This window comes from Arvicola amphibius, chromosome 5, assembly GCF_903992535.2.
Source record: "Arvicola amphibius chromosome 5, mArvAmp1.2, whole genome shotgun sequence".
Taxonomy (NCBI): Eukaryota; Metazoa; Chordata; class Mammalia; order Rodentia; family Cricetidae; genus Arvicola; species Arvicola amphibius.
Window position 1 is genome coordinate 36,734,004 of NC_052051.1, and position 24,656 is coordinate 36,758,659.

At 42.0% G+C, this 24,656-nt stretch overlaps 1 protein-coding gene across 1 annotated transcript in view; it reads right to left on the minus strand.

Annotated features, from left to right (window-relative positions):
• Nucleotides 1–2,687: 2,687 nt before the first annotated feature.
• Nucleotides 2,688–24,656, minus strand: part of Sptlc3 (serine palmitoyltransferase long chain base subunit 3) — a 107,444-nt gene continuing 85,475 nt past the window's right edge. The window contains exons 10-12 of the mRNA XM_038331986.1: nucleotides 12,789–12,924; nucleotides 6,773–6,902; nucleotides 2,688–2,834 (exon numbers count right to left, since the gene is read on the minus strand). Of these exons, the coding sequence (XP_038187914.1) occupies nucleotides 2,688–2,834; nucleotides 6,773–6,902; nucleotides 12,789–12,924 (413 nt within the window). The remainder of the gene's footprint in view (nucleotides 2,835–6,772; nucleotides 6,903–12,788; nucleotides 12,925–24,656) is intronic.

Genomic DNA, 24,656 nt, shown 5'->3' on the forward strand with positions numbered 1-24,656 from the left:
CATTCAGTCAGATATTCATCTATCTGTTGATTCTCTTCTTCCTTTTCAAAAAAAGTAAAAGTGTCCATGTATATGTATGTGTGTATATGGGTACATGCAGGGATGTAAAACACTATAATTCAGAGTCCTTGATCCTAACAGACCCAACTCTGATTAATAAAACTCGGTAGTTACTACTGTATTGAAATCAGACTTAATTAACCTTATAAAAATCAATAGTTCTTACAATTTACAACTTTCTATATGATATATACTGATATTGCTACACAATGGAGTCAGGGTCTCTCCTCACTCAGGAAGCATTCCACCGGAATTAGAGTTCTTTTCCTAAGTGTATATTCATTGTAGACTCTGACAAAAAGTCAGTCTTTTCATATGTGTATGGAAAGGTCACAAGTTGCTCCAGGACCCTCAGATCTTAATGAAAAGGGAAGAACCTCCTTTTCACTCTGTATACCGGGCAGTAAAGTAACTTCTCAATGATTAACTGAACACAGGTTCCTCCAAGCAAATACTAAGCATGAACATCCTTACTCGGGAAGATACCTGTCCCTCTGGTGGTTTAAAATCTTAGTGCAGGTGTGGCACTGCAGGTGATGATAACGGACAGACCTAGAGAAGAAGGGGGATGCTCACTGTCGGGATGCAGGCGTAGATCTCTCTCTGTCCTCTTTACTGCCCTTTTCCTGTTTTGAACTCCAGGTATTCTGCATTTTGTTTAGATGATCTATAAAAAACAACTTCATTGAGTGCACATATTAAAAAGAAAAGACCTACATACCTTCCTTGCTTTATGCCTCTCTGTGACATTTGTTTTCTCTGCAGAAGTGATGCTGCACCCATTCACTGGGAAGGACTGAGACCTCCGTATCATGTTGGTCTTTGACAAGCAGCTGTGCACATAGTACCTATTTTCCTCCTTTGCCACAGCATTCCTTCAGCTTTTCAGCAGTTAGGAGGCACTTTTTAACTGGGGACCACTTTTTAAAAGGATTTATTTTTTATTATATCTTAACTATGTGTATGTGTGTGTGTCTGAGTGCAGATATGCCCACACGAGTCATGGTGCCCAGAGAAGCCACAGGCATTAGCTGCCCCCGAGCTGGAGTTACAGGTGATTGCGAACAATACAACCTGCTGTGCTGAGAACTGAACTCAGGTTGTCTCTGGAAGAGCAGTAAGTGCTCTCAGCTGCTGAGTCATCTTTCCGGCGGCAAGAGATTCACTTAAAAAAAAAAAAAACCCTTAGAATCCATCAGGGGGGCTACACTTTTTGCATGAGTATCATTTCCTTTTCGAACGATCTTTAAGCATCACTGTTGCCCCAACCAGTATTGGTGTTGCAGGTTGAATTTCTGTCTCCATGCACAGCATGAAAGCTTGGGCCCATCTGTGTCACACAGAGCCAAAGCTCTTTTGAAGTGATTTGTTTACAGTGTCATTTGATGGAGTGGAATGTTCTGTAACTCATTCGAACTGCTACAGAAGCTTGGCTAAAAGGTCAACTCTGCGCTTTGGAGTTTCCAAGTCTGGGCACCATCTGGGAGCTTGTTAAAGATAAGGTTTTCCACTGGCTTTTTCCATACCAACTAGAACCAATTAGCAGAGGACTAATTTTTCAGAGATGCTCATACCGTTTTGTGTGTATTGGGTGGGGAAGAACCAGAGGTGCACCGAAGTATGCAATATCACTTCTCACCAAACCCGAGTAGACGTGCCATAGAGGATATTATTTCCTGGACCTGTATCTACAGACACGCAGCCTTGAAAGAGACAGAGAAAACTCGCTTTTGAATACTTTGTTTAACCAGTCCATTTGGAAATGAGTTTTTAAAGGGAATTGAATTTCACTAGGTCCTCAGAATTCGATAGAAAATGGGAAGTTATTAGGACCAAACAAGCTAAACTCACTCTTCATGGCACCAGCATCCAGCATCTTTTGGGTTGTTTGAGTTTTACAGTGTTAGTCTAGGTTCAAAGCTGACTTGTGCTTGCTTTCCTTATTCCTCTTTAGAAAATGAGTTACGAACTTCCCAGTCCTCAAAAGCTTAACAGCAAAATTGTACAAGAGCACCAACAGGCAAAAGCAGGTTCATTTCAAAGACGTCTCTGATCACTACTGGACCACTTTACATTCTTTCCCAAGCATTAATTATGTCTTTTAATACCTGTCCTTGGATAAAGTCGAAATGTGGCAAACAGTAGATGCAGCGTTGCCTTCTATCCTTCCTGGAACTTCCCACGACATGTAGGAACTGTTCCTGGTACTGTTATGGGTGGAACAAGAGACTCAGCTCCTCTCTGTCACTCTTTATGTGTGCAGATGGCATACATGAACACACAGCTAGATTACCCAGGTAAAAATCAAAATCCTTTCATTTAGTTGGAGCCCTTGAAGGAATCTGACTCAAAAAAAATCTCCTTGCCATGAGAGCATACTCTAAGGAAAACGTGCTTTACGTGTTTCTGGCGGAGGAGAGAAAGAATGTAAATCTAGAATTATATATTTTTGATTGTGTTGCAGTGGGTTAGAGACATTAAAGAAATGATGATTTCCCTCACTCGATTAAGCTGCGTTGGAAAATAAAACGGCCCTGGAGAAGAGGTAAAACGCAGTCCTGCTACTTGTGAGACAAAGGGGGAAGGAGGGCTTCCGGCAGTCTTCATCCCGCTCAGAGCCGGGAAACTTAGGCTTCAGGCTCAATGCTCATCTCATCAAAGCTTGCGTCTTTGTCAAAACTCTTCTCGTTGTAGAGTGCAGGGTGACCAGACTTCTTGTATGGGAAATATTTCACATTCAGGAGGTCGCCAAGTTTATCAACGACTTCCAAAACCTGCAATGAGATGTCCTTCCATAAGTTATCTTTAAACTCTGAAGTGGCCTCCTGTACAGAGCCCGGATTAATGGGCGAGCTTCCCCAAGACCCATAGTAATGTTTTGCCAGCAAAGTTCCATGTCATTAGGTTGTGGTTTGTAAGTCCTAGAAGAAGTTTAATGAACTAATCAATTTATCTGTATGGATACATGTACGTGTACAGGTGTATATGCATGTGTGTATACACATATATGATGGTCAGACGACAACCTTGACTGTCGTTCTTTAAGAGTCTTCCATCTTGTTGGTTGAGATAGGGCCTCTGGAGCTTGCTGACGAGTGAGTTTCGGGAATTCTCTTTCTCCCTTTGCCTCTCCAGTCTTAGTATTACAAGCACATGTCACTACTCTCGGCTTTATAAAACGTGGATTCTGGGAACTGAATACAGGCCCTCATGCTTGCATGTGAGCATGTTACCAACTGACTGATCTCCCTAAACATACTAGAGAAATATTGGATGGTTATTCTTTTTATTTAATGTTTTAACTCAGCGTTGTGAATATTCTATTTTAGCAGTGTGAGGAGGAGAGGGACTTAGATATCTGACTCTCCTAAACCTTGTTTTTATTTTAAGACCTGCATATGACCTCATAGAAGAAAATAATAGGGTTGCAGAATACATTGGAGATTATGTCTTCATAACAGAGTAAACCAAGGAAAGAGAACACTTGGGGAGCTAATAGCTGCATCTTCGATCCTCTCATGACTTATTCCTAACTCTTATTTTAAAAATGCCATTTCTACATTCCATGGAATAACACAACTTAGACTTACAAAGAATCAAGACCACACATATTTCAGTTTTATATTAAAGCCCTTGCAGAAGTATGGAAGAATATTGGACACCTATGGGCACCTCTGGGAAAAGGGTTAGAAGGGAGGGAATTCTTACTGCATTGCGTTTACACTGGAGGTGATTTTTAAGAAAGTAGACACAAATTCTGCCTTAGGTACCAGCAGGAAGCCACTGGATGACTATGCACTTTTCTTTTTTTATCTGGGGAGTAAAATAATTAAGAAAAGCTAGAGCTGTCACTGAGGAGCCAGACAAAGAAAATGCTATACTAGCCTGTGTCTTTTCTGTTCCCTACCTGGTCTCTGAATGACGACCCCTCTTTCTCTCTTTTCCTTTGTAGGTGTTTTACATATGTATGTGTGTTTGTGTGTGCGTCTGCACACACATGCCTGTGTATGGAGACCTGGCATAGACCGGGCCAATACTTGCTGGTATTGTTTTCCACTTTGGTTTTTGAGGCAGTGTCTCTGACAACCTGAAATTCACAGGTTCCACAAGATCCAGGACTGTGCCAATCTCTGCTGCTCTGGTGCTGGGATTATAGGCACCCGTGCTACTGTGTCCAGTTCTTTTTTACGTGAATTCACACTCATGTCCTCACACTTGCAGACGGCTAGCACCTTTCCCAACATTACCACCTCCCCAACCCTCTGACTGCCTTTGTCTAATATCGTTTATATTCTATTAGTGTTCATGTGCAGTTGCTAACCTAGTCCCCTGACTAGTCAGCAGGTTCCAGTTTCACTTTATGCTATATTAAATAACTACTCGCATGCTTGCATTGAAATGGGTACGTGATCTCATAAATAACGGTCGAGTTGATCTATCAGTACTTCTAGCATGTCAGGGGTTTGAGAGCAATGAAGAAGTTGCAAAAAGGAGCCCAGGGTCTGATTGCTACAGACAGAGTTGGTTATACTTGAGGTCTTATCGTTGTTTGGACCACAAGAAATAAAAAATCATCTCTGCTGCCCATCCCATTCCTGCCACCTTTTGGCGCTAACTCATTGTTTAGATCTTCCTTATGGTTTCTGTAAGGTTTCTTCATCACTGCCTTCTTACTTTCTTGTGTAAGCAGACACAAGCTTTCCTCCACTGTCTTCCCCTTCTCCTTCTCATCTTTCTTTCTGTCTTCTCTTTTTGCTATCTTTCCCCTCTGTCTTTCTCCCTTTCCTCTCTTTTCCCTCTGTCTGTCTTCTGCTCTTCTCTTTCTGTCTCTGCCTTTGTCTGGCTCTCCTCTTCTCTGTCTTTGTCTTAGCCTATCTCTCTTGGCTTTCTCCTTTGTCTCTTTGTCTCTCTGTCTCTCCCTCCTCCCATTCTGTCACTACCCTCTTCCCCCATCTCTTTGTCTTTCTCCTCTCCTACTCCCTCCATCTCTCTCTCTAAAGTGTGATTCACCCTTAAACGATAATCTTCATCTTCGTATTCATTGTGTTCTCATTTCTGTTCCCTGCATTCCCATAAAACCTCCCACTCTAAGGAACATTAAGCTCCCATGAATTAATTCAATAGTTTCTTCACTTCTTTTACCCTATTTGAACTTTCTTATATTTAGGTAATGTTTCTTTCCTTTATCTGGAAACTGGTGTTTAGTATACTTAACAGTATAGTATTCTCCATCCTTCCTGGCAGTTCTAGCTCTGCCTAAATTCCCACTTATTTCCCACCTTCAATTCCATCTCAGGATGTATATTGGGGTTTGGCCTGACCACTCTTATTTCTTTCTTAACAATTAGGCTTTCTGTCCTTCACTTTATCCACTTCTCAGTTACAAAACCTACCGTAGACCTAGGCTTGCAATATTTTCTGAGCTCTCCAATCAATTTCCACTGTCACCAATGGCACATACTCTTAAGACATAGTGCATTCAGCACTTCTTATTTCTCCATTCTCATTGAAGGTGATCTGATCCTTCCAGTATGTCTTCTCTCATCTACTGCTTCACCTTCATCCTTCTCTTCAACAGGACTAGAGATCTAGAGAATTATCTTTGGCCTTCTCTGCTCAGGAATCCCCTCCGTCAAATTACTCGTCAGATCTTGGCAACTCTTGCATTCCCAGTTTGTGTTCATAGATTCATTTCAGGGATTGTTTTTACCGCCATTGGAACTCTTGCCAACTTTGGTTTTGTTTCAAATGACTTCATCTCATTTTTTTTTCCTCCAGGTTCTTTCCTTCCTAACCCAGTTGTCACACTATTTTTACTGTGACTGATCATGTTGCTTTAGTGGTCAGAATGACTAAATAATGCTCCGTAATTGTTCTTTAAGAAGGTCCACTGAAAGATATGTTGTAAGAAGGTCCAACTGAAAAGTCACTTGCTTTGTGACTATTCACCACTATAATAATTCACCCACACCTTTATGCTCCCACGGGTTCCTTATTTTCTTTTCATGGTTAATTTATACTGCCTGGAATTATTAGTTTGCTTTTAATTTAGTTTTTCAATATTATCTAGTCTTTTTGTCCCAGGTTTTGTATATGATACACACACAGCACTGTTTATAAAAATTCATTGATAGTAGTCCTTTCTATAAAATCAAAATTCTGACTTTAATCAAATCATCAGTAAATGCAGTAAATGGATTTCTTTCTTTCTTTCCTTTTTTTTTAAACTGACAAAATAAGAGTTTAAATTTTTTACACTCAGGTTCATATTTGACACATAGGGAAGGTTTTTTCCCCCCAATTTTCCTTTTTTAAATTTTTTTCATTGATTTTATTTCTCTGCTTCCCTCCCTTCCTTTCCCCTCCTCTTGAACCCTCTCCTGTGGTCCCCATGCTTCCAATTTACTCAGGAGATCTTGTCTTTTTCTACTTCCCATGTAGAGTGGATCATGTCTGTCTCTCTTAGGGTCCTCTTTGCTGTCTAGGTTCTCTGGATTGTGATTTTCTTTACTATCTATTGATTCAGGCATGCTGCTGGATATTGTTGACATACCATAGTCATTTGTTTTATAAAACTTTCCAGGGAGTTTCCTCTGTCATAAGTTTTCTTCTTCTAAGCCACCCTAGAGAAGGCTAAGATGGCTCAATAAAAGTGCTTGCTCAGAATCCAGGGTATCAGAAGTAGTAACTCTGCTGGTAGATGGATACTCACTTTATCTAATGTCTCCCGAGTATGTGCTGATGAAAGGCAGAACCGTGCCCGACCTTCTGCCAGGGCAGTGGCTGGAAAACCAACAACCACCACCCCAATGTTTTTCTTAAGCAAATGTCTTCCAAAAGCACTTAAGGAAAGAGAAAAAAAAGGTTAACAGAGAGAAGTTAGAATCATCCTGCTGAAAAAAAAAAGAATATGGTTAGCTGACTTGTTCTTTTTAAAATGATATTAAGGACAGGATGGTTAAACTTGCTCCCACACAATGGACCAAGAAATGGAAGAGAATTTGCTGTCCCTCATAGCTGAGTGTGTGCTGTTATGGAAGCTGACACGCTGGTAAGACAGCTGTCAGTCTGGAGCCTTTGCTATCCAGCAGAAAACACTGATGACTGATGCTGGTGAATGAAGTCTGCACTGAGAGGAACGCCTTGAACTGCAGAGTCGTTGGGCTAGAAATCAAACAGCTGGTAGGATACAATGACATGAGAAACAATGGTCATTAAATGTAAACATATATGTTTGAAAAAATGAACTGCTTAACTGTGGATTTTTGAAGATGGGATACTTAGTGCCAATAATTTGAAGATTGTGGTTTGAGGGCTTGCAGAAGCCAAGTGAGGGTCTTCTCATTTGTTTTAAAAATTTTATTTATGAGTGAATACACACAGGTGTGTGTGCACAAGTGGGAATAACCTCTTGTGTGGCCTTGAGGGAAACCAGGTGATAGGCAAGCAGGGCGGTAAGAGACCCTCATGGGCAGTTGCAGCCTATAGGATTTCAGACATAGAACTGACTACAAAGCTCTCTGAGGCAGGGGAACCTTTGTAAGTTCTTCCGTCCCTTCATTCTTCTGCCTTTTCTTCATTCCAAAGTTAATCTCAGTAATTATCCCAGAATATTAAACTCAAAGTCTAGAAATCCCCTGTTCTAAGAGCCCAAATCAGGTTTTAACCTGATTCAATGGCAAATCCCCTAGTGAGTTCTTTTTCTCTTTGGGCTCTGTTGCTCTCTGCAGGAAATCACAATTGTGGAGTAGTGGATCTACCCACAGAAAAGTCAGGCCCTCTGGTCTGTTCCTAGCATTAAGAACTTTCTGGTCTATTATGTCAGGCTGGAAACTGACAGCAGTATAGAAACCTCCTAGCCATAATTCAGGAGGAAATGACTGAACCAGACTGTCTACTCATTCATCCATCTTGCTATTTAGCTGTCTGCCTTTTGGTTGCCTCGTGCAGGAGGCATTCTGTCAAATAAAGCAGTGGAGAACTGCAAAACCTACTGAACACACAACCCTTCTGGCCCCCTGGCTTGGGCAAGGCGAGGTTTTGTCCTTTGATTTCTACTGAGAAGGTTACAAGGCGGCAAAACTTTCTAGCTGAGAAAGTTTGAAAACAGGGGCTGTTCTTTCTGCCTTCTTGATCACCCTATGGAAGGCTGCCCACGGCACTGCACAGGATGAGAGCTGAGAATTGTCTGAGAAACAAGTCAAGTGCTTTTATTGCTAGACTACAAACCACCTGACACATGATCTCAGGGCAGTTTTCAGAGTTCCCAGAAGACCATTTCACTGCCGGTATGTTTCCCTTTGTACCAAAGGAAGTGAGTTTTGCCAAAGAATGTTGAACAAAATATACGACTGTTAGTTCGTTAGGATTATCTGGGACCTCCCTGCAACATATCCAAATTTAAAAATTAGACTACTGCAGTGAATATAGATAACTGTATTTTACATAATGAGCCTCTGGGCATGTAACCCCCAAAGCATATTAGAGTTGCTAAAGACTAAAAGCAAGCGTATGAACCAACAATAAACATGATGATGATAAGCATTAGCATTGCGCTGGAGGCAGCACTGACATCTTGTGTACCAAAGTCTCCAAATGCAGGACAAGGACACATCATGCTCATGTAGGGGAAGTATAAGCCTGAACCACAGGATAATGTAACATATTCTTTATATGTACACTTTAAGTTTTACACCTATTTACTTATTTTTTTATGTGCGTGTGAGCAGGTATGTGTGTCTTGGCACATGTGTGGAGGTCAGAGAACATCTTTTTAGAGTTAATTTTCTTCTTCCAGCGTGCGGATTCCAGGGATTGAATACAGGTTGTAGGCTTGTTGAGTTATCTTGCCTGCCTTATTTGCACATTTTATGAATGAAATTACATTGTACTGGAGCACTTTGGATGATTGTATTGTTGTAATACATTTAAACCTACACCTAATTTGAGATTACTTTTTAAAATCTCACATAGGTAGAAAGAAGAGGAAATCTCAATTCATAAGAATATCAAAGTTCTATATTTTTAAAAATTTTATTTTGTGTGTGTATGTGTGTATGTATTTGTGTGTAAATGAATGTGGAGGCAGAGGTGAATGTTGACTGCCTTCCCCTTATTTTATTGCGATATTTGACAATTTCATAGTAAGTACAATACACTAGTTCCACCCTGCACTCCCCACTCCAACTTCTCTTAAGTCCTGCCCACTCCCTCTCAACTTCAGTACCTCTTCTTTGTAATTATTTATTTAAAGGAGTCTCTCACTGGCTGTGGAGCGTCTCTGTTTGGCTAGGCTGACTGGCCAAGGAGCCCCAAGTACCTGCCTGCTGGTGTCTCCAGAGTTACGATGGTGGGTGCCTCATGCTTTTACATGAGTACTGGGGTCTGGATCAGGGAGGCACTTTGCTAACTCTCTGTGTTTCCTCAGCCCCTCATATCAACATTTTTAAATGTGAAAATGAAAACAAGTGCCTTCACCCTGGCTGATACCACTTTCTTCATGTTTCAAAAGCTTCTTTATACATAGCCTTTCAATGGAAGAGCATCATAGGTACTTTTCTGTCCTAATGGCCAACACATTTTAAATCATCAAAGACAACATTCAAGACTGTTAAGCCCACACTCTCTGTTGCATTAATGAGGGGTAGACTAAAGCTTGGATGATTGCTGCAGGTTTCAGAGCCTCGATTCATGGGCAGAAGAAAATGACATTGAAATCCTAGTTTGCTGATTACAACCTGGGCGAACCTAAGAAGGTAATCTGACCTTTGTTAGTCTCATAACCCCATTTATAAACTGGGGGCAAGCATCTCGTCCACCATGAGTATATTAAAAAAGCCTTATTTAGAATATAACCAACATCAGCAATGCTAGCTTCTTCTGAAGAACAACCTTAAGATGTAGGGAACCAGGATCTAGGCCCCATGATTGTGTAACTAAGGCAGAGTAGCAGGTTATTCCATACTATTTTAGGAGTTCTGCTTTAGTTAACTACAGTGCTTATGTTGGAGAGCCAGGCAACCACGCCAATTTCATTTTGTGTTCAGTTGAAACTACTACTACTAATTAGTACATGGAAAGGGAGCAGTGATAATAATGGCTAGGAATGACAGAAACCTTACACCTTATCAAGAGCTACGTTAAACTCATGCTTTTGAGGTCTCCGAGACCTCAAGCTGGAAGACAATGGTGAGCTCATACCCCCACTTGGTGGCTGAAGGATACTGATCCCCAACTTCTGCTCATTGTGCTTTCCTGGAGCACCCTCTCAAATGCCTGAAGCTATGCTGGGTCAGGTGCGACCTACACATGTGTCCCAGAAGCAGCAGCCAGCGTTGTTATCAATGACACCTGGGTAGACTTTGGGACGTGTGGAGCATTTACAGCGAAGCTGGGAAAAGACAGCTTGGTGGCTCAAACTTTGATCCAGCTGTAAACAATTTGGATGACACGCTGTGGGAGGGGACTGCGGGACTCTGGTATATTCTACATAAGCTCTATCCTGTTGCTGAACTGGTTTGGTTTTTGTCCAATGTGTTGGAAACTGGGATTCAGTTTAGTCGCTGGCCCCCAGCACATTCCGACAGGGTTTCTTTGGAGAAACCTGTCTAGATTGGATTGAGCAGAACATATGATCGAGGGCTCAGAGCAAAGGAGAAAACAAACATGAATGCTTGTTTACAAGAAAAGGGGAAGAGAGAAGACATTTTTTCTCTCCAAACTCAGTTTGTGGGGACTGGAGAGATGACTCGGTTGGCAAAAGCCATTGTTGCTTTTCCTGTAGAGGACCATTGTTTAGTTTCCTGTACACACGGGGGCCTTTTCAACCATCTCTAATTGGAGAGCCAGAGGATCTCAAGTCCTCCTCTTGTCTCCATGGGCACATCCATCTCTGTAGACAAAACCTCATCCAAACAAAACACGAAATGGATAAAAATTTAGAAATTAAAAAGAGCTCTGTTAAGCACTATAAATGCAATGAAAGCCATGCAAACAACAAATCCTGTGTAACTCTTAGAATGGAAAGCATCATTCCAGACGCTGTAAATGCCTTTTCTTTTCTGTTTCTTTAGTGCTGGAGACTGGGTGCCGGCTTTTGTGTGTGTGCCAGGGAAGCTTTCTGCCACTGAATTAGATCCTCGGCCCTTTGTTTGGTTCACCTCAGGAAGTGGGCACTATCTTATCTTATTTCGTACAAGATGAAACTAGTCTTCAGAGGGTTGCCTGGCTCGTCCAAGGTGCTCCAAGTAAGAAGACGGGACAGTACTCTGATTCTGAACCTTTTACCACAATATTAAAAATAATGGTTACATGAAGTATATTGTATTAGTAAATTTGAAATGTATTTGTATTTCGGGAATATTAGTACACCGTTGGGTAACTATATAGAACAATGGCATATTGTATATTCTAAAATCTTAGAAGGTTTTTGAATATTTTCACTATGAAGAAATGATAAATGTTTGTGGAAATAGATATGTTCCCCTGATTTAGTCACTATATAAATAAATGTAGATATATGTATATATTTATGTGCATATATATGTATAACAATTGTGTAATACCCTATAATTTTTATATTTTATGTATCAGTGTAAAAACAGATGTACTCTAAAATACGCTACTTTTTCTATGAGTGGACTCCCCATTTGATGAGTCACAATTCTAATTTGTGAGATTCTACTTCTGGCCCCCCTTCCTCATGCTTCTTCCTGGTCTCACTCCAGTGTCATGCATTGTGAACCTCACCAAGCTCACACTGAGTGCCTTCTTTTGAGCTATGATAAAATATTAGGTAGACATGCTCTAAGTTTGAAATCTTACAGAGCATTCTATTTACCAAGTCATTTTGAATAAGTGCATGTGTTCTTTTGTGCCCTCAAATATTAGAAGCTAGAGGGTTTAGATTGGTGGGTACTTAGAATCTCTATTGTTGTTCCCCACCTGCCATTATACTGAGCAGAATGGTGCTGTATTCTTTCTCCTTGGACAGGCAATCTCTTGGTTTTTTGACCTATGTTTGTGAACAAAGGGCTGATTCTGATATTACGGTCTACTAAAGAACTCACGTGTGTTCTCCGATTGCTTGATGTTTTGCTGTGGCAGAATGGTACAAGGATATGTTTAGAAAAATCAGGTTTTTGAGAACTTATGACTCTCTTCTACTCCGCATGAGTTCTCAATAGTCTAGGCTCCAACTACTTTTTTTCCCGCGCCACGAGAGGGCGTGGAATGGCAGGCACACTCGGGACACAGACGGCACACGGCCGCTCTGTGACACAATCGAACAACTGGGGACATCCAACTACTTTTAACGCTATGTTTGGTATTATAAATTATTTACCTCTTCAGATGCATGGTGGGTCAAACAGAAAGCTCCAATCCTGAGGTTATGTGTTGGAAGAATAGTCTTGGGTCAGAAGAAGGCTCAAAAAAACCAACTTTCTTACAGATGAGATAAATCATTTCCCTAAATTTCCAGAGCTTGAAAGTGGTGTAGAGGGGTGAGTCTCAGCATCTGTCTTTTTTTTTTTTTCTGGAAGTTACATGGAAAATGTCCTGAAGATGCTGGCAGGTGACTCCTGAGAAGCTGCGTGTCTGAGGTCAGAACTCAAACATCCCTCCAAGCATATAATCTAAATCATGCATAGAAAGCCATCCTGGTGTCAAATACGCTATCTCAGTCATGACACACTGGGCATTGGTATGATCCTGTGTTGGATACTCACGATACTTTAGCAGGCATGTATAGGAGCACAGGGATAATGGGAGAGTGGTCATCACCGTAGATGATGAATCCCATGTCTATCAGCCGCTGTCGGAAGTATTTAATGTTTCTTGTAAGTTGTTGTATTCTCTGCGGACCTGAAAGGAGACAGGTATGACACCCTTTAATCCCCCAAAGGAGGAGGGAAGTAAAGGTCAGGTTGATATGGTAAACATTTTTTGTAGGTTTGCCTTTCAGCCAGGAAGGGCTGGAAATAGGATGATCAGACACAGTATTGTCTTCTGCCTGGGAGACAAAATGGGAAAAGGGTGTGCTTAATGATACAAGCAAGTCGCAGGACCAGTGGAACAGGTATTTCTTGTGTATATATTCTAAGCCAAGTGTTTAAATCACTAGCTCAGGAGAAGGGAGTGTAATAAGAAAGGCATGAACACTCACTCACACACACACACACACACACACAAAATTAGTTGTTGGTAACATTCTTTATCCAAATCAAACCAGCCCATTAAATTCTTAGACTAAGTCTCTAATCAAAGGGAAAATCAAGTAACCTCAATTTAAAGAAGTAGCATGCCATGGAACAAGGATGGAGCCAGCTGAGACCAGGGCGGCTTCACTTGTTAGCAGTAGAGAGGGAGAAAGGAACAGGGACTGTCTGCTTTTCTCAGCCAGAAAGGAAAGATAACTTTTGTTTAAAACAGGTCAGGCAAAACATGTGCATCCATGTCAAAGATACTGATGGTTCTGTTCACTTCAAAGATCATCCTCTGTTCAAGGCATGTACCTCAGTCCTGTGGTCACATTCATAGGATGACAAAGGGAATTGAAGAGAAGACAAAGTTCTGAGAAAATCTGCTTACATCAGTCCTTCCTTTTAGAGGGTAGTGGTGAACAAGCAAGCCAGAATTAGTGGGCGTTTTCTCAATGAGAATGAATAGGATTCAATATTCTAGGTGTCCTAAATGTTAACTCAGTGTGAGCATTTGGCAGAAGGTTGCTATTCAGCCAGAATGTGCCACCGTAGTTGTGACTGTCTTTAGCTGGCTTCCATTCTGATTCATCAGGTGCTCATTTAAATTGGACTGAGGTCATGACCTAGAAGTTATCCAGCATTTTAAATATTACTTGTAGGTGTTTCTAACTCTCCAGAGAACAAAAGTGAACACTCCAAGGAACATGTTAGTTGCTGTTATCTTGGTCCTTGAAAAGTAGTTGAGCTGTGGGCATCCAGGATTCAGCGTTTTTCCTCCTGTAGATAATGATGTTTGAGTGAACCTGGTACATTTCATCTTTGCTGCAATGGCTGGAACAGTCCATCCTTCTGATTGTTGGTTCGATGATGGAATAGAATTTGTGTATATCTGTCTTAGTCATGGATCCACTGAAGAAGTGAAAGGATGGGACGCTAGATCTTTGCCAACACATCGAGAAATCCTGCCAAGAATGTTATTGACTCGGATAAAATCCAAGGCACAACATAGTGAGGGTCTTAAATGAAACCCTTGCATTTAGCCATGGCTAGGCTAAGACATCATTTGAACTTTCTATTATGTGAACCAATAAGTGATCTTGTCTGCCACCTATGAGCAAATGTTTCCTGAGTGACAGGTGGTTACTACTTTGTTTAGGTGGATCAAAGGGTATAACAATCTCAATAAATAACATTAGTAGAGTGTTGGTGAGTTTGCTCAGTGGATATAGGCACAAGTCTGATGGCCTTAGCTTGATCCCTGGATCCCACAAGGTGGCATGAAAGAAATAACTTCTGAGCATTTTCCTCTTTATGTACAAATGCTTGAACACACACACACACACACACACGCACACGCACACGCACACACACACACACAAACAGAGAGAGGAGAGAGAGAGAGAGAAAGAGACCACAGAGAGAGACACATACACAGAGAGAATTAAATAAATAAATATTAAAAGAACAGTAGCGGCAACAATGATTATTGTCCATATATGCCATCGCCTTTACAAACTGGTGCCATTTAGAAACTTATTTATTGCTACTTTATGATGACTGTATCAAGGTAGGTATTGTAATCTTATGTAATACATGAGGGGAAGCAAGTACTTACTTAAGTTCATATAGTTTGTAGCTATTCAAGCTAGAATTTAGCCCAGGAAATTGGGGCTTAGAATTTGGTCTATTAACCTCTACACTATAGTCTTCTGTCTAGATAATAAATAGATGGTGGCTATCTTTTCTAATCTTTAACAAAAATTCTAGTCTGTACAATTACAATTGATCATAATTATGCCCTCTTTTTACTAGAGAAAGTAGAGAGGTTGAAGGCCTCATGCTATAAGGGGTTGGACAGATATCAGAGATTAGAATCCAAAGCCTGATAAAAGGAAGACCTTGTGCAGCTCCTTCACTTTGGCTGGGGGCCTGAAGGCATGTACACAAAAGTAAAGTGAACTGGCAGACTGTCTTCCTGAAGCCATTTGTTAGTCTAGTCTTCTGCTATGTTGAATGATAGGATCGGTTATTTCCCAAACACATCAGATCATCTTTTACAAATTTTCTTTGCTTATTGGTTCCAAAGGGACTTAACATTCATTGCCTGATTGTGCTAACTGTACATGCAGAGGAATGAATATTTTGTTGAGTAGAATCAAGAAGTGGGATGTTAAATGATGTTTCACTTGCCCATGCTTCCCCCCACCCCCAGACATGATTTTCTTTGTGTAACAACCCTGGCTGTCCTGGAACTCTGTAGACCAGACTAGCTTCAAACTCACCGAGATCTACCTGTCTCTGCCTCCTGAGTTCTGGGATTAAAGGAGTGTACCACCACCCAGCTCCATGCTTCTTATCTATTATTGCTTCTTATCTAAGTCCAGTTCTCTAGGAAGATCCTTTCCCAAATTTCGTAGTTCCTGATAAGCAGATTATGATAGAGAAAGTATTTATTGCCATTTTTGTTCCCTAATCCTGGCCACAGAGAGTGGGTAAATATTCCCTTGGCCTAAGGAAGTCATTTGAATATTGGCTATAAAATCAGGTTGTAGTCTGTCACAAGAACTTGTGCAAAGAGATGATAAATACTAATGAAGCCCACCAGATCATCTTGCTAGTAGAGTTTAGATATAAAAAAATTCAAAACTAACAGTTGATAGAACAAAATTAGAAAAGAGACAGAGAGAGAGAGAGAGAGAGAGAGAGAGAGAGAGAGAGAGAGAGAGAGAGAAGTTGTTAGTAGCATCCATGAGACAGAGTGAACCATTGGTTAAAAGAAGCGAGGGCAGCTGTGATGAACAGACAACGTTCATTGGTAGCAGTGAGAGGAGAAGATGCAAAAGCAGAAAAGGATTATGGTCAGTGGGAAGGTAAGTGTAAAACTAAGCAATCATATTAGATAGATATAGATGATATAGATACAGATCCACCCACAATTCTACTCAACACCATGAAGGAAAGCTTATGTGGTGTTACGACAGTTCACCCGAGGCAGACTAGAGCAAGTGCAAGGTAGCCTGGCTCTAGTGATGATCAGGATGGGATCTAAACTGTGAGTAAGCTATTGGTAGAGAAACACCAGAGCAGTGCAGTCCGTTAGAGAAAAACAACACAATGGTGCAATCATGAGTAGCACAGCAGGGGGGTGGAGAACTAAGTGAGGTTTGATTGAGTGTGAGCCGGAGCATGGGAAGATTGCCTAAAGGATGAGAGATGAGCGTCCAGGGATTGAAGAATTCAACATTGAAGTTGTGAGGAGAGTAAACCTGAAAGGAAGGAAGAGGAGGGAGAGTGTACACATGCAGGAGATACAAAAATATAGTATTCCTGGGATGCTTCAACATGGCAATCATTGATAAGAGCTTTTACTCTGGGGTTCTTGGTGAACAAAGCATTGGCTTGAAAGAAACAGGGAGCTGTAAGAATGATTTACTGTCCTGTATACATCTTTCTCCGCCACGCTCACTCACCCTTCAAAAGCCAAAAGGAAAAACAATAAAACAATGCTTGCTCTCCAATTCTAGATTTGTCAATTGTATGGGATCTGAAAATGTGCAGGACCATCTGTATAAATTATACTGTGTAGACACAGCCCCTTAAGTCATTTTAAAAAAAGAACTGTTTTATAACGTGTGGAAATGTCTCTTGGAAACCAGTCTGTGTACATGGAATAGCCTATTTGAAGTAGAAGACTAGAAATTATAAAGGATGACATTTGCCTTAAAAATTTTACCTATTTGTTGAAACTCCATGTTTAGGGAGATAAGAGCATTGAGTGGGGAGAATGGGTCCAAGGACCGGAAGAGGGTGGTGGTAAGATGTGTTATGAAGGTGACCAAAAAGAAGGCATGGGTACACAGTCCAGCCACCCAAATGTATTCCATATGGCCTGCCCCCTTGTGTGCTCAGCTCTACCCTTGATTGTTAGCTGCGCAATGAACAGATGACTTCATCAGGCTGGGTCTGATGATTCCTGAATGTTCCCCCCTCAAAGACCAGGAGGATTTCCTGGTCTGGAAGTACAAGAGTGATTTAAATTGCTTTTCCCAGTGGCATTATCTTTGCACTTACCTATAATGACTCATCTATCATTGAACAGCCCGGCTACTTAATTGGCCCCGTCTGTCTTCTCTTCCTTGATTAACTCGAGTAATTGGATCATAAGCTAGTGACACCACTTCACTACTCCTAGAATATTCGAAAACTTAATAAAACAGATCAGAATTTTGGTTCTGAGATTATGTGATTTGTAAGAACTGGCCGCTTCATCCCTATCCCGTCTTTTACCTTTGCACCAGTTGTTAGCACAGTGTGGCTGATAAGGCATCATGGCACACTTTGTAGTCACCATCTCTTCTCATATAGGTCAACTATAAATGTCTTTGAGGTCTTTGGTGTTGGCCAAGATACGGCTCCTTTCAATTTTTCTATTCACTCTAAAGTTGGAAACATTTGCATTCTCCTGAAGGGCCCAGGGGCACAGGGGAATTTGTACACATAAAATGCTGCTCATCTAGACAGGATGTGGGTGATTGTACTAATTATGGTGTGCTTTGAGATCTGTGCTTGAAGAGAGCTTGGTAAAAGCAGAAGAAATATTTGGCAGGGTCCTTGTGCACAGGAATTGTTGCTGTTGAGACAGCACCCAGGCGTTCCTGGAGACTGGGCGCCACAGCCAGATCCTGTGGGAGAGGTATAGAGCCGCTCATTACAGAGGTTCATACCCTTCTGCCACATATTCCATAGACGGCAGAGAAGGTCCGAGTCAGCTAAAGAGATGAATGAGATGACTCTGACACAGGCTTCTGGAGAATTTATGGAACTGTTCGTTTTGCTAACCTCTGGACTGAGTGTGTTGTGAGGGGAAGGAATAGACTTTGGAATGATATTTCGGAATACCACCAAACTGGGCCCGGATAACTTTTGTCTTTGAAAGGAGCCTCACTGTTTTCTGCAAGATAAAGATAAACTCACCTCAGGAAGATAGAGAGAAATGAAAACTGTAAAGCAAGAGCCCTGATCATCACTGCTACTGGCATCCAGAATATACTGGATGAGAGTTAATTCTCATTTTCCACCGTTTTCAGCAGCTTTAGCATCACCTTGGCTGAAGAATCACATGCCCAGGCTGCACCCAAAACCCACTGAATCATGGACTGGGCATGAATTTTGATTTTCATAAGCAGGCTCAGATATCTCTAGAAACTGGAATGATTGCAGTTCACCAATAAGCTATGCATGCTTGTGGTAGGTGCCTGCCGATTTCCTGACTGGGCTATACTCTATGGTTGACTTTACAGATAAAAATGGAGGCTTCACTGTCAAATTATGGGCATCCAATACATATTTGTGGAATAAAAGAAAAAAAATGGAAGTTAGACAGCCGCCTCTTATTTGATATTATATCTAGGTAGTTACTGAATCCCCGGTTCCTTTTGTGGGGGTAACCTGCCTTCCTGGCCATTACCTGTTGCAAGCTAATCTCCTCAGCTGGAGATGAGCCCTGTCATCTGTCTCACTCCTTTGTGAGGGTAGACAGGGTTAGGGATGAACCCATGCCTGCAAATGAGCTAGGTACTGCCTTTCCCTTCTTCCAGATTTCCAGCCGTACCCTAGCCTGAGAGATGAGCTAGGTTAACGGAGGCCACGAATTCTTTAACCTTCCCTCTGATGCTGTTAAAACAAAAACAGCTGGGGCAGAGGAAGGAAAACAAATAAAACACAAAGCCACTTACTACAAAGCTTTGCAGTCCCCTAATAAAAACAACGGTCTGTGGCGTTTCCAGAAATATGTTTAGGACAACTCAGTCTCCCAGAGGACCAGAAGGAATTATGAATCGTGCAAACTGCCAAAGGGACCTGTCTTAAAGGAGGAAAATTTCTTCCCCACCCAAACCATTGGTATGCACAGGGGTAGAGTCGGGTGGGCAGGCAGGCATTTCCCTTGCTCCGATGGAGAAACAAGAGACCGTCTGATGATCTCCTGGGCCAACACAGCGTCACTCTCGGTTTCTAACAGAGGAACGTACCCAGGTGCCAACGGGTGACTTATTTTTATCGTTTCTCAAGCTTCAAAATGGGCATGGAGGAGTACACACTACTTAGCCCTGCTTAAATTATTTAGGGCACCACTACTGTCAGAGTACTGACCGGGCAATCGAACATTCCAGCTTGGGCAGTGATACTTGAAAAATGAGGTCCTTGTCTCCATCAACGGAAAGTATCTTTCTGTAACACATTTCTTGCCATTTAAGCAATTGGTATTTCAGAGAAGTTAGCCCATGGAAAATCAAATTGACATTAGAGGATGCCTACAGTAGTGTAAGCCTCGTCCCTTTCTTTGTCCCTGGCATTCCCCTGCCTGCTTCCCTGGCAGGACCCAGAGTGGGGGGTGTCGAGCAGACCTGGCAGTAAAGTTTCCATGTGGCAGCAGGAACCCAGTGTCTGTTATTTTTAAGCACTGGACACCAGACAGGACATTTTGTTTCCAACACACTCAGGGGCAGAGAGATCTCAGAGAAGATCAAGAGGCTAGGAGTTGTGAGAATCCTAAGAAGCGCATTAGCAGTGACAGGCTTCCCAGTGGGGTGGAGACAGCAGCGTTTGGAGTGGTTTGCTTAGAGGAGCACACATTTTTATAAGGCAACAGAGCTCTCCCTTTTGATGTCAGGATTCCAAGGTTACGGCATGTTTTATAGCTACATACACATGTGCCAGGGGCTCTTTAGTCTGCTCAGTCATGGCCCTGGGGAGTGTACAGAGGGGCAGGCTGGACATCAGGCCGGGCAGCTATCTGCATGGCCTGATCTCAAGGAGCCCACTACTACAAAGCTACTCAAACACTCTTAGGGATTTAGCTTGCCAAGCAGGATGAGAAAGGTCATCTCCTGCACATTAACGAGGAACCAGAGAGTGATGTTTTGGAATCCTTTACAGATGGGAAACTGAGGCTTAAGGATTATGAAAGCATTGGCAGGATAACAGGGAAACTGGCTCTGCTTACAAGATTACCGGAGCCTGCTGTTTGAAGAAAGATTCCTTCATGAGTGATGCACGTGTCTTAAGATGCAAGGATCTATGCATTTTACACCCAGAAGACTCGCTACAAACAGTAGCTGGGCTAATTCTGGAGATGTAATTTTGATCCAGAAATGATCCAGTAGAGGGACGGATAGAAAATAGCATGCAGAGGGTAATACACACCATTAGACCTGTGTCCATATTCCTATGGGACTATCTCATGAATATTATTAACTGAATGGGTTAATTTGCATTTAAACAGAGAGTAGTATCTTAGCAAGTCACTAATAGTAGGATTTTATTCATTATAGGAAGAGGCACACCAAAGGCTTCCGGAATTTTTTAAAATTGAGGGGAATAGGAAAGTAAGGCAAATTTGCTTTTATGTGCAGAATCAATTTCTCTCTCTGTAAACATACCCGCACGCACACAGACACGCACACACACATCCACGCACACACATCCACACACATGCACACACAAATTAAACTTGTGCTGAGAAACCGAGTCAGTAGGACCCTTTGAAAAGACTCCTAGAAGTCAGACAAATGAAAGTAGTCACCCAGAAGCCCTATGGGGATGGCCAGCTAGCTATCTAAGTTTAAAATCTTTGGTTTTCAGTGATTGCTCAGAAGTGGGCACTGACGTAGCCCAATCCTGACCATTTCCCCATATGACACCAGCACCAGGATCAAGTGCCAGAGGGCTGTGAGCCCAGTTTCTGGGGTTCAAAATCAACTCCAACACCACAGGTTTATATTTCCTTATTCTGAAACTTAGGTTCTTCACCTGTAAAAGTGGGAGTAACAAAAACAATGAAACACATATTTTTCTAGTATGAGGATTAAATATTGATCACTTGGTGGAGTGACAGGCGCCCAAGAAATTCAGTGTTATAAAATTAAACAAAAAATATGTGTGTATACAGTGGGCTCCAGTTTCTATTTCTTTTTTTCTTTTTTAGAAAAAAAAATCCCATGATTCAAAAGTTGTATAAAAACCAGTAGTTTGAGCTAAAACCTGACTGTTTGACTTATATTTGCTCCCAAAGGCTGTCCCTTTGTCCTTCTAGATCATTTTGCTGCCAGGGATTTGCTTCCATTATTTCCCCATCTCTCAGAATTGAGTAGAAACTGAGGCTTAAGGATTATGTTTCCTGAGTAATTTTTATCTTAAGTATTTGGTTTGAAGTAAATCATTACTGGGAACGTAACACTTGAAGTCTAGTCATATATGTGTGTATATAACAAATAGATAAACAAAAACATCTGAAAGCCTAGAGATAGGAACAAGCTTTGACGTCTTGATCCAGCAATCATCTTGACAGCTTGGCCAGAAAGGAGACTACTCTCCCGTTTGTGGATGGAGGGGCTGCATGGTTAGGAATGAGTGACCTCTACTTGTTGAGAATGACTCTGGCAGCCAGCCAGCAAGAAAGTGGGGACCTCAGTTCCGTAGCTCCAGAGAACTGAATTCTGTCATAGGCACCCTAACATGGGAGAGGAGCCTGAACTGACAGAAGGGTAGATGGTGCCATCTTACCTCAGCCTCCTGGGGAGCCTGAGAGGAGACCTGCCTCTGCCCAGTTTCTTGACAAGGAAGCTGATAATAAACGGGCATTGTTCTCAGCTGCCACTTAAGGCAATTTGTTATGCAGAAACAGAAAGCTAATACATTCCTTGTAGCTCAAACACACACATGCTGGGCTTCGTTAGGCATGAATCCACCTGCTTAATCCTCCCCAGCTGTGGCGGGTGAGGTAGCTGGTTTTCTCAACAAACTTCCCCCAACCAGAGTGAGGCTGAGTAAGTTGTGCTGCACAGTTTGAAAATGAGCCCACGATGAAAGAAACAAAAGCCGGCGTGGAATACCAGCTCTTTTCCACTCTAGGAGATGAGACGAACAGAATTATGTTCTTTCCTTTTCTCGGTTTACTGAACCAGTGGGGAATTCCATGTGGGTTACGTCACAATTCCCCTGTCTCAAAGCCTTTTCGTGGTGCACCTACGAGGAAGAAGAGACTTCAGCAAGGTTTGCTGGAGGGCTGTCAGGAAGGGGCCACACAATCTTGGCCCCTGTCTCGTCTAAAAAGCAAACAGTTTCCTTCAGGCCCTTGCTAGGGAAACCTTGTAAGACCTCACTAGTATGTGCTGATTTCATTAGGCTGACATAAAATTCTCTCATTAGCTGACTCCTAAGATGAAGCAAACGACGAGGCACAAGGTCTTGGAGAAATTTGCCAGGCGTTTCTGTGCAATCAGGCAACCATCCCCTTCCTATCCAGAAGTTCAGCGTGCTGGCTAATTTTGTGTTCAGTGGACAAACTCAAGTTGCCCTGTGTATATATGAGCAGCATTAAGGCCAGGAGGCAAATGCCCGCCACCTTGATTGCTGACCCCGACCTTAGGTCTGCTCACACAAAAAGGCCAGGTAGAACGTCGCTACCCACCAGCACAGGTGATTAATCATGGACGGAGGCAGGCCCTCAGTTGAAAGCCAGTGGAGCATAACACCTGACATCTGGTTCATATTAGCTATTGCTGAAATGCCAGTGGCCTGAAACCATTTAGAAAACGCAGCTCTCCGTGCCCTCTGTTTCCTTCTAGGCTGCTTTCTCTGTCTCCAGCTGGTAACCAAGTGGCAAATATATTTAGGAAGCAGCAGCTAATTCCTCCCTCAACAATGCCAAGGGCCTTCAATGCCAGGACCCTCAATACAGTGTGTTTTCAGTGGATCCCATCAGTGGGCTTACATTCATCATGGGATCTCAGGAGGACGGAACCAAGAAGTTGCTGGATTTGACCAGAAAGGGGAAAAAAAAAAAAAACTGGGAGGAAGCCAATTTTCTAGTCACCAAGTTCCTTGCTGCAAAAGACATTGAGAAATGTGAGAAGAGCTCTTCAAACTGTATTTAAGGATGGATGGTTTATCCCTTGGTGAGAGTCCTCTGTAGCTTCTCACTGTCCCTTCCTATCAGAAAGAGTATGAGGAGAGAATACATTTCTAGAATAACACATTCAAGGTAAGTTTGGTGATACCAGTGAATACTCGAGCTTAGCCCTAAGCAGCTAGCACTGAAGAAAAGCCACATTTGCTGCGGGAGGTTTGCAGCGGATCTCATGACAAAAGCCAACAGGAAGGGACTAAATTCCTCCGAAGAGCTAATGGCTGTCACCCAGGGTACTCCCTTCTTTCCCTGTCTCGATGCCCTAAATCTTCGCACTTAGACACCCTTGTTTTTAAACCTATCAAACTCAAGTGTAAAAATATGTGTGTCCTGTGTCAGAGACCAGAGCAAAGGTTGTAGGTCACAGCTGGAAGGGGCTGGTGCCACTTTCTCCAAGTCCACACTGGGTTAGGGGCCAGGTCAGTGCCTCACCTGCCAGTCTCATGGTAAACTTCCACGAATGATCAGAACGAAAGAAAGAAGCCAGACAAGGACTTTGAAAGGAAACACAACTGGGCTTTTCAGGGCAAACACATTCTCAGTATCACTTACTCATTTTTTCTTTTCCTTTTCTTTCTTTCCTCTGTAAAAGGTACATTAAAAAAAAAAGTTTCAAAAATAATTAAGTTACTGTGGCATTTCATTTAACACTTCTCTCAGTAACTGAACAAAGCCCAGAAATTTAAGCTTTAGAAATTTTGCAAAAGTCTCAGAATGAACTATTTGGCAGGAACTTGCCCACTTAACAGTAACAGTAGTAGCAAACGGTTCTGAGAGCTTTCAAAAGAGCCGACATGTTTAGAGTTCTGTGGATTAGGGTGTTTTCACACGGACTCAGTCTTGGACTGGACTATCCAGTTCCCTTTCTCTGGGCTCAGAATTCAGACTTGTCCTGTGCTTGGTCTCTCAGTTAGCCAAGGGTTGACTATGCACACAATAGGAGCACAGGCCCTGTTCAGATATTAGCTCCCTTTTTGGTTCTGGCCTCAAAAGAATTCAAGGAGAGCTAAGAGGGAGTGGGGCTGACTGAAAAAACAAATCCATCCAAGTTCAGATAATTATCCCCAAGTGGACATGTCCTTAAATTGCAATTTAAAATTTTCTGATAATAGCATCACTTTTCTGATTATAGCCCTTAAGCTTCTTTTTTCTTCCAAAAAAAAAAAAAAGACTTTTTTTTCTCTTTCTGCTTAAATTCTAGAGCTTGTCTAACTAATTTTACATCGATCTTAATTTTTGTTTTTGGTGAAGCATTTTCCTCTCATTCCATTTTCTGCTACCATAAAGAACATGGTGCTGGGGAGTTTAGAACATATGACACTCATATCACTACACACTGCGGTGGAACATGGTTCTGTGAAGAAGAAGGGAAGTAGCTGTAGTCAGGCAGACTAGTAGCCTTGAGAACCTACCTAAAGAGACCTGTT